This window comes from Carassius auratus, chromosome 11 (assembly GCF_003368295.1).
Source record: "Carassius auratus strain Wakin chromosome 11, ASM336829v1, whole genome shotgun sequence".
NCBI lineage: Eukaryota > Metazoa > Chordata > Actinopteri > Cypriniformes > Cyprinidae > Carassius > Carassius auratus.
This window is the reverse complement of record NC_039253.1, coordinates 11,385,174-11,395,609: the sequence shown is the minus strand read 5'-3', so window position 1 is coordinate 11,395,609 and position 10,436 is coordinate 11,385,174. Positions and strand designations below refer to the sequence as shown.

Below are 10,436 nucleotides of genomic sequence, written 5' to 3'. Positions count from 1 at the left end.
ATAAAGCAATTCATTATTGCTCACATGACATAGAGCAAAAGAAAGAAAAGCATTTTGATGAGAAAGATTTGTTCAGTACCATTACGCCCATAAACGCTCAAATATCAGTCACCTACAAGATTGCTTCTCAATTCATCTCATATCCTCTCCAACTGTAATAAAAACCCATTCCTGATGACACCTATTAGGTCACAGTCACGTATCGTACTGAAGAAAACAACCCCGAGCAACAAAAGAGACTTACCAGCTTAATGATGCACTTCAGTTTGCTACTTTTTCTTTTTGTCATATAGCCAGGGTTTTAAAAGACTCATAAAACGTGTATAATTTTTCATTTAGTTTACAATTTTCAATGTTTCTAAACAATGGTTCTTAAAAATGTTTATTTCATTTAAATAATGATCTCATTGACACTGTATAATGTAAGGTGGCAAAGAATAAATGCTATATATATATATATATATATATATATATATATATATATATATATATATATATATATATATATATATATATATATTGCATTTATTCATATTTAGTCATATTTCCTCAAAGCAGTCTATTATTAATGAAAGCCAGTTGATATACCAGTAGTATACTGATGTCTATATTAAATGCATTTTCCCTCAGTTTAATTCATTAAATATAGCCATTTAACGTTACGGTATAACCAACGCTATCTCACGACCAATTCGTACATATTTTACGAGGTGGCTTATTCGTACGAATTTGTACGACCTCACTCGTACGATTTTATACAACCCCAGTGACGGTTAGGTTTAGGGGCGGGGTTAGGTGTAGGTCATTCGTACAAAATCATACGAATTGTGCAACTCGTAAAATACGTACGATTTGGCAGAGTGTGGTCGTACAAATTCATACGAATAAGCCACCGTGAGATCGGGTTGGTATAACTGAATTTAATAGGCTTTGAAAACAAATTACAATTTGTAATTGCACTACAAATTGAAAATGCATAAACTATAAAGTGAATATAGATTAATCTTTATTCAAGCTACTGCAATTTTTTTGGCGAAGAAAGTGTAATCTCTTTGTCTTTTGTTTTTAATTAACATTAATGACAGACTGCAGCAGGTATTACTTTAAAAGCAGTTCTGTCTTTTTAAAACCTGATGCACATGACATATATATGATATGCACACATATGGGCATTATTAATATTCTGCCTAGATGATGACCATGAGCAATTTACGTTTCCTGTGTAATCACAGTATTTATGTTCCGGTCAACTTAGGCCTTTGCAATTATTGTTACAAATACAAATAATTCACATGACTGATCTTTTTAAAGCATTTTGAAGACAGTTTTGGAAATTAATTGGAAAATACATTTATTGTAGACTTAAAAAAAATTATACAGTAAATCAAAACATTTTGGATTCTTGTTTCACCCCTAGGAAAGAAAATGAATCATATTTCATCTACCTTACAATGTCACACCAAAGGAACAATAGAAAACATCAATCAACAGACACTTCCACACAAAAGTGATTATTACATGCGCATCTTTCCAGGCTTACAAAATATACAACCTCTCATAATTCTGCATCTCTCATAAACATAAGGAAGATTACACGTTTTCGAAACATGGATCATTTTCAAAGATTACAGTTACCAGCTGACGACGGCATGATTATCCTTCATTGCAAATGCTTAGGCCTACAACCTTGAAAAGCTTTTGCGATTGTGTTTAGGTTATAAATTACATAGGAAACCGCACGTCCTCGTGAAGAACACCAGACATGAATACGTTTCTTACAAGCTCGAAGGAAAAAACGGGATGAAAAATACAAGCATGAAAATGAACCTTCATTCCACATGAGCTGCAGGCATTCTGATTGTCTCCACCGTAATGGATCTGGTTTTTATGTCATTGCTTTCTAAACAAAAGAAATAGCAGTTGTGCATTTGTCTCGTTTCAGTGAGGTGGGCTCTCCTGCGGAATCAGGAGTCTCTCTTCCATTACATTTCCAACAGCCCGACTGCCAAAGTCAAAGCTGCTCAGGTGAGCTTATGATGGAGCTCCAGCTGGGAGCATTTGTTTTGTGTGTGTGGTGGAGAAGCGGTGGAAGTGTGTCTGATGTATTCCTGCTGTCTTTCTTCCACTGCAAATAGGGTGACATTGGGGAAAGTGAAGCCAAGGGCAGTATGATGAAGCCCTCTGCCTTTGCTATTACACATGGGAATACTGGGTCTCACACTCCTTTTCTCGCTATCTGTCTTTTTTTTTTTTTTTTTTTTTAAATATGTTCTTCCTGCATGCTACTAGCATAACAGACACTTAGGAACCCGTTTATATGGTTGGCTATATTAGATATGTAATATGTTTGTCAGTGACTGTGTCTTGAAATGAATTCTGAACACTTTTTCTTTTTAGATTTGAGAGCAGAAGTCTGTTAGATAAGTTGACAAGTTAATTATCTCATTTGTCACAATTTTGGAGCAAATGAATATTCAGTTCTCCTAATTTGATGATAAATAGCTTTTCTGTTGAATAATTCAATTGCACATACCCCAGCATGAGGGAGAAACTCTTTAAAGTAGATGGTCAATTCAAGTGAAGCCAAGTGAGATGAAAGCAGAAATGACCAGTCAGATCGACATGATTGTAAGCTCGGTCTGATTTATGAGACATAACCACTTCATAAAGAGAAAAGCAGCGACAACAGCCATTCTTTAAAAATTTTGATTTTATATTAAAAGAAAACTAGCTGTCTAGATCACTACAAAAGTATTACTTTACTTTACCTTCATAGCTTCTTTCTACATATGACTGAAACATTTTAAAGGGTGTTTGCTGAAACAATACAATGAATTTGCTAGTGCCCAAAAAATAAGGTGTTTATCAGCCAGGACATCCAAGCAGGGCCATAAATAATAATAAAAGTAGTATCTAAGACCATATATTTTATTATGTTATAGTAGTGCAAGCAGTTGGAGATGAGATATAACTTTTTTCTCAGTGGCATTGTTATATATATAACAAAAATGACTTTGCGACAATGAAAAGCAACATCGCTATTTTTTTTATCATTATTTTACCATATTCATTGTTACATATTTTTTAAACCTCATAGTCAAAAGATTGCATGTAATATTTAAACTTTTAAAAAATTAATATTGTGGGGTGGGGTAAAAAAGCTGTTACAATACAAAAAAAAATAAAAATATAAAAAAACCTTTTCACCTTCCTATATCAGTCCTTTACTCATTGCAAAAATACCAGCACTGCTCATTTACTTTTTATTGTTTTATTTTTCAAATTATGTGCAAGGTGAATTTCACAGTAGAGATCAATGAATGTTTACCAAACTCTCACACCAGACATACAAGCAAACCAAATACATAAAAAATGAACAAAATGTAAAGCAGTAATGCAAAAGGAAAAGAAAACACTGTTTAAATTTCTGTGGATAAATTAACTGCAAGCTGTGACAAATGGAAGAACTGGCTGTAAAGCATTCACACCGGCAGCAGCCAACAACACTAAAGTATCATTTAGAAACTCTTTCCAAGCTTTTATTTAACATCTGGTGTTTTGGAAAGTAGCACTGCCATAACTTATTTTCTGTAATGCTTTGTGTTCTTTAAGACTGACGCAATCACAAAGAAACACAGACAAAAAAAAATGCTTGTTAATGTCCGTGTTTTGTGATTCACAACTTTTTAACAGAGCAAAATTATAATCAAAAAAACCTAAGAGTAAATATTACAATTAAAAGAAAAAGAAAAAAACACACCCAGCTAAAAGGACCAAAAAAATCTATTTTCAAAAAAAAAAAACTGTGCAAGTACAGCAAACATATGGTACAGTATATTACACATACAACAAACCGTTTAAATACAGTACTGTGTATCAACAATAATCCTGAGAAGTGTCCATTTCTGGTTCCCGTGCTACTGAGCGTATGCAAGTATGTGACACGTGCGGCAGCTGCACCAAAGCCAATGCAATCTCTCATCCCTCTCCCTTCACCAAAACCCCAGATGAAGCTGGGCCTCGCAGGCGCCACAGAGCCCGACATGAGAGCACATCAGCTGTCCTATTTAAAGATGCCGTTCACCACGTCCCCAGTCTCTGAAAACAGAGCGCTGTATTCTGAGAAGCTCTCAAGGGAGGAAATAATGTAGTGCAAAATCAGGAACCTGCGTGACGAAATAAACATGAGGCTGGAAAAACAACACAAATGTCGACAGACAATAACTTATAATCATACATCATACATCTTTTGGAAGTGTCGAGCAATGACGAATGGCTGTAAAAAATCGCTGTACATTCTGTACAAGATTGTCAAAAAAGCAGAACCAAAAACAATTCTTCTTCTCTGTAGTTTGAGACTGGAAGATGAGGGGATGGAGGGAACAAAGAAAGAAAGTGTTCATTTTACAGGGAAAAAACTAATATAGGAGGACTGGATTCATTTGCGAAACAGACTTATCCTAAAGTCAAAGCAAACTGAACTGTAAGACTTTATAGTGGCTTTTCTCACTCCATCACTGATGCCTGGGCTTTTCATGTGAACAGGCACTGTAACATCCCTGGATAGAAACACATCTCATTGAACGTTAACCAACCCACGATGGCAAAACAAAGGCTCCATTCCATTTTTCTGGAATTATTTACGAAAACATCATCGCTTAAGTTTCTAATGCACTTTATCTGACAGAACACCTGTTATTGCTGCCATGGGGTGCAGGCTAAGACTCCTTGAACATGTTTTGGCATTTTGGAGGCATCTATCTTCTGCACCTTTAGGTTTCAGATACGAGGAGTCAGTAAATGACAGTGGAATGTGAGCATCCACATTTTGGCCACCTCTTCTCCAACCCTATCAATGTTCTCTCCTGATCTGAGCTGTGTTTGGCTGTCAACAAACTGCACACTTTTGATTGCAGCTACACATAAAGCTGGTATCCTGTTTTCCTTCTCCAATATGGAGGCTGAGTAAAATCTTGTAACCTCACTAAAGATCTGGCTGGTGATCCGAAATTGCAAAGATATAGATCCAAATGAAAATTCAAAACTGCGGTGATGTTTTAGCACACAAGTTGACTTAAAAGGGAAAAGAAAAAAGAGCCACGTACATGTACATCTTGGCATACAAATTGCTTTCCATTAATAATCAAAATTCTCTAACTAAATGCTTAAGCAAACCACAAAGTCAACTTATTCAGCTGAAAACCTGAAAGAAATTACAATAAAAAAAACTCAGTATTCACACTAACAGTGAGCAAAAATGCTCATCATACCCGTATGAATATTTATAGCTTTACACATTTATTTTTTACAGCTAGTTTTTTTTTTTTTTCTCAACTGTTGACATACTGCTTGTCCTTAAGGACATCAACTGCTCATGTTCGCCAACGATGCATGCCAACAACCCAAGCCAAAACAGCAACAAAAACTAGATATAAAGGAGCAGAAACACTCAACATCTGCAAAAAAAAAAAAAAAAAAAAAGATAATTGCACTTATGATTCACTTTTCTAACTGTAAAACAAGCGATTGTGTGGGTTCTTTGTGCACCATTGTCTAACATAAAATACTTTTTCCTTTTTCAAACAGCACCCTCGAGTTTATTGATTGAAACCTTTAACGCTTTAAGACTTCCCCTGCAGTTCTGGTGTTGGGGACACAAACAGCACCATGTATTGAGCAGTACCATCATCCCTCTTCTCCAAAAATATTGATCAGCTGTCTCAAACAGCACATCCTCGACGCTCACAGCACTTTCTGAAGACACTGAGGGTATAGTTTGGCCACCACACACTCGAAATGGCGGCCGAGGTCCCAGAGGCGGTCCGGCGTCTCGTAGACCTTTGTCCATTGGTCAGTTTCATCGTCGTACTGGTAGAGAGAATTCTTACGGCTGGTACGAAACACGTGTTCTTCTACCATGACTTGCGTAGCACGAACAAACAGATGCAATCTGCCCTGAAGCAGAAGCACCTTGATGTAGGGGCTGGTCGCTTGCTCGAAGGGGAGGTCTCTTTTACGGCACCAGGTGTTCTGCTCGATGTCGTACACCTCCACCGTAAACGTGCGCTGGTGGTTTCTGCAGATGCCTGCTATGTAGTAGATGCAGTTTTTGTACAGGGCGGCCAAGCCTTGAGTACGAGGAACTTTCATGGATGGTAAATGCCCCCAGTAGTCTTTGCGTGGGTCAAAACAGAAGAAGTATTCTCCTGGGAAAACGTCATAAAAAAAAAAGAATGATCAATATCCAAATGGATGGCCAAAATTGCTAAATATGTAATTGATATCACAAATTAGTCATTTATATTACGTAGCACCAAAATTAAACTACTTGGTTGAAAAGTTTTATTTTTTATTATTAATATTTTGAATTACCTTTTTAGTGTTTATTGTAATCTTAGTTAAATTTTCAATAATTATCATTTTTATTGAGAGAGATATATTAATTTTATAAATATTAGTATTTTACATTTTTGTTAGTTTTTAAGATTTATTTTCTTTCCAGTTACTCATTATCCGTTTTGGGGAAAGTTACTTTTAAACGTAATACATTACAATATTGCATTACTCTCAAAAAAGTAACTAATTACATTACTTAGTTACTTTTTATGGAAAGTAACGTGTTACGTTACTTTCAAATTACTTTTTAAATATAAGTAGGGCTTGATAGTTTTTACAATAAGAAGTTCTATATATTACAAATATAAAAGCCCTGTCACACCAAAAAGTGTAATAAATAAACCTTAATATTTTTACATCTTTTATTTAAGACTTTAAGCAGTCTTTATTTCAATTTCTATGGCATTGTCTGTTGAAAATATTCAGCGGCTAAAATTTCAGTCCATTATGAAATACTAGTCTAGCTGTTTTGTGCTCTCAGTTATTGCTGATTTTGCGGAGAAAGGTGAACCCAACCTGACCTTTTTATCCAAGTAGAGCAAAAAAGACATGACAGGCCAATGAATTACAAGGATATATGTGTTTGCACACTTTGATGACCCTGATTCCGTGTGACTCCACTCACCTTGCAGCACATAGATGCGGTCCTTATACTCTACTGTGCTGTGGAACTCCATGGCCACCGGCATGGGACTGACCGCTGTCCAGCAGTTGTCTCTGGCATCATAGCACTCCACAGATTTCAAAGCATTTCGTCCGTCCCCTTCATACACTCGACCACCCATAGCGTAGAGTTTCCCGCAGCAGTGCACTAGCCTGCAGCCGATGCGCGCCCGCAGCATGGGTGATCGCGGGAGCCACCTGTTGCCAGCATGCTCGTACTGCCAGAAGTCACTCTCTGCACGATGGTCAATGCACACCTCACTATTGCTCGGCCGATAGCCTCCAGCGATGAAGATGTCATTCTCTGAAGAGACCAAAATGCCAACCTCTCTGAGGTCATTGGGTGGCTTGCAAAGCTTGTACACCTTCCCGGCAACAATGTCCAGGCAAGGCACGGTCTGCTTCTTCCCTGAGTGCTTGTGAGCCGCGTCAAAGCAGATGACCATCTCGGATGCAGTCATACCCAGCCGCTGCGAACAGCCATTGGTGCCGTTGAGCTGACCCTTATCCGAGGGATCCCTGGACAAGGCCAGGGCGAAGGCTGGGGGTATACGGCTCAGAAAGGCCTCGTCCAGCAGGGGCAAGCGGATGCATTTGGCAAAAACCTCAGGTAAATCTGCCTCCCGACGTGAGCAGTCATACTCCAACCAGTGCACGATGCTTTCGTACACATGCTCCTCTTTTTCCACGTTCAGATCATCGCTGTTGAGAATGCTGACCAGCTGTTCTTTGGTCAGATGAAGGAACTCCTGCTCTCCCATCACGCACAAGAACTTCTTGCGGATGTAATCCTGCGAGCGCTCCCGCAACTCCTGGTGGCCGTAAGCATCTGCGAACATGAAGACTCCGATGCAGTTCTGAGGGTCCAAACGGCTGATCATAAACTGAGCACATTGGTCTTGGAGGGCTGGGATCTGGAAGATGCTGGCGGCGGTGAACAGTGCCTGCACGTTAGACTCGGTTAGAGTGACACGTGAGGTGTAAGCGTAGTCCAGAACCAAATGCATGGACTCAGACTCCACGCCAACAATCCGCACCTCCCGCTGACTGCTCTCTGTAAGGCCACTTGTGAACATGGATCTGACAAAAGATAAAACAAACACTATTACCATGTGAACAAAAACACAGTGTTGTCGACTGACTATATTTTACCAGAGGAAAGGCAGCGTCTATGGAAATAGTTTTTATGACAGTATTTAGTCAACTGTGGTTCTACAATAAGCGATTCCATTTCCAGTACTTAAGCATGTTCAAGTCTAAATAAGTGGCACACCAAAGCTTGTTTTATTTTACATTTAATGTGTAGTTTGTCATAGCAGTGTTCCTGGTTCAAGACAAGATCAATTCTATTTAAAGAAGAAAAGTCAACTCCTACAGAAGCTTTTTAAACAGTTAATATGGATGCAAACCAGCAGGTCAATGCTCCAGGGGGTGAAAACTTGTTTAGCCTTTGCAAATGCAAATTTCTTTCTGAGGTGGCAATACTTTATTTAGCACGCCAGAGTTAACAAGTTTACATGTCCATGACATCAAAGCTTAAAGTCTGACATCAACAAAATCATTGTCTACAATAATGTAATTGGTTTATATTTAAAGTTTTAAAGCACTGATGTGTGGAGGAGCCACCTGAAGTAAGGACTGATGGCAGCGAGGACGTTTCTGTGACAAGAGAATGTTTTGCCATGGTCCACTTCCACGACAATGTCAGTCAGCTGAGCTTCGTCGTACAAGGCTTTAAGCTGCTGGAGGATGTTACAGGCATGAAGGGCATCTACCCCGTTGTAGCTTGTGCTTGCTGGAGTCCCATTCTGTACTTGTAACAGCTTTCCTACGTCTACAAGACAAAAGAGTTAGTCAGCTGATTCCAGGTTTTACAGTGACAATAAACATGACAAGTTACAAGTATGAATATTTTGCAGTCAGTTTTAGTTTCTAGCTTATAAACTGACATGTAAAAATGCTCAGTTCCCATATTACAATGTATTATCTCTTTATTTTTTTAGAACTACATTTGATTTTCAACACAAAAATAAAACAGGGGAAAAAATGGTTAAGATCTCATTCAACAGATGTCTCAAACCCACAGGCTCTGTGCAAAGTCAGTGACATCCTTGTTTACATGCTAATATTCTTTAAGAGCTTTTTCAGAACAAAAAAAAAAATCTGACAAAACATGTTATCCATTAACCAACCAACCACAGCCCCCACGACATTACTGTAAAACTTGTCAAGAGAACTGAGCAATGAACTAATATTGCTTTCGACGACCTCAGACATTTAACACTCCTGGTAATCTGACAGAATAAATGCGTTTAGTTACTACGAGCAATCGAGTTTCGGTGCTTAATTTATTAGTTGTGCTAATCCAGGTGCTGTTTTACCGGTTAGCACAACATCAGGCTAGTCCAGTGTCGAGCCATTCAAATCCAGACTAAAAGCCCTTTCATAGCACTAAATAAACCGTGACAACGCATTAAATATGACGAAAGTGTAGAGTTACACGAGGGATAACGCAGGTGAATGACTGTATCGTAAACCAGCGAGCTAATAGGCTATTGTTTACACAGTCACTCGCTGAGCTAGTCTCGCTAGCCGCTACCTCTCCGTACTTTTCTGCCTAACGTATATCCAAACAACCACCGGAGTTCGCTGTAAATTCGAACAAACCGTTTAACTCTAACTCGTTCCGTCAAAACTAAATATAACCAGAGATTAATAACGCGCAAACATAGTAGAAAACTTTTGAAAATAAGTTTGGATTTTGAAGAGAAGCTCTAACCTCCACTGGCAGCCATTCTCCCCAATCTGTCGCACGGCGACTGGGAAAACGTCACTAATGGAACAGAGCCCCGGAAACAGGCAGCAGCCAATCAGCGTCGCCGAACGCTCGTGACAGCCAATAGGATTCCGAGCCCGTCTGTTTTTGCCAAATACTTCAAAACAATATCAAGTTAATTTACATTCCATCAGGAACGTCCGTGCTTGTGTTTGTGATATGAATAACTGATATATATATATATATATATATATATGAAGATAAACCAGTGTTTCCAGTGTTTAGGGAGTTAAATTTATACAGGAAACTATTAACAGCTAGAACGTAAACAAATATTCAGGATTAGAGGGACTAAACTTGAAAAAAAAGTGTGTTCTGATCTCTGCATACTGGTTTGAACGTGTCTGCTTCATATATATGAATAATAACAGGTGACAAATCAATTTTCTCTTATCTTTCTTCACATTTTTTGTATCTTCTGCTCTAGCTGAAATTCTACAGACATCAAGTGCTACCACATGCATAGCTTAAAGGTAAAAACTAGCTTGGTAAAAAGAGTTAACACAGCTCCCTCTCTTTCTTTTCTTTTCAGTTCACTTAA

The 10,436-nt window shown here is 38.2% G+C and overlaps 1 protein-coding gene across 1 annotated transcript; it reads right to left on the bottom strand.

The window, feature by feature from the left end:
- Window positions 1–3,255: 3,255 nt before the first annotated feature.
- kbtbd8 (kelch repeat and BTB (POZ) domain containing 8) lies at window positions 3,256–9,886 on the bottom strand. The gene is made up of 4 exons (XM_026275390.1): window positions 9,839–9,886; window positions 8,686–8,893; window positions 7,022–8,139; window positions 3,256–6,206 (listed from the first exon to the last, which is right to left on the bottom strand). Exons 1-4 carry the CDS (start codon window positions 9,852–9,854, stop codon window positions 5,743–5,745), a joined length of 1,806 nt encoding a protein of 601 aa, XP_026131175.1. The 5' UTR covers window positions 9,855–9,886; the 3' UTR covers window positions 3,256–5,742.
- Window positions 9,887–10,436: the final 550 nt, after the last annotated feature.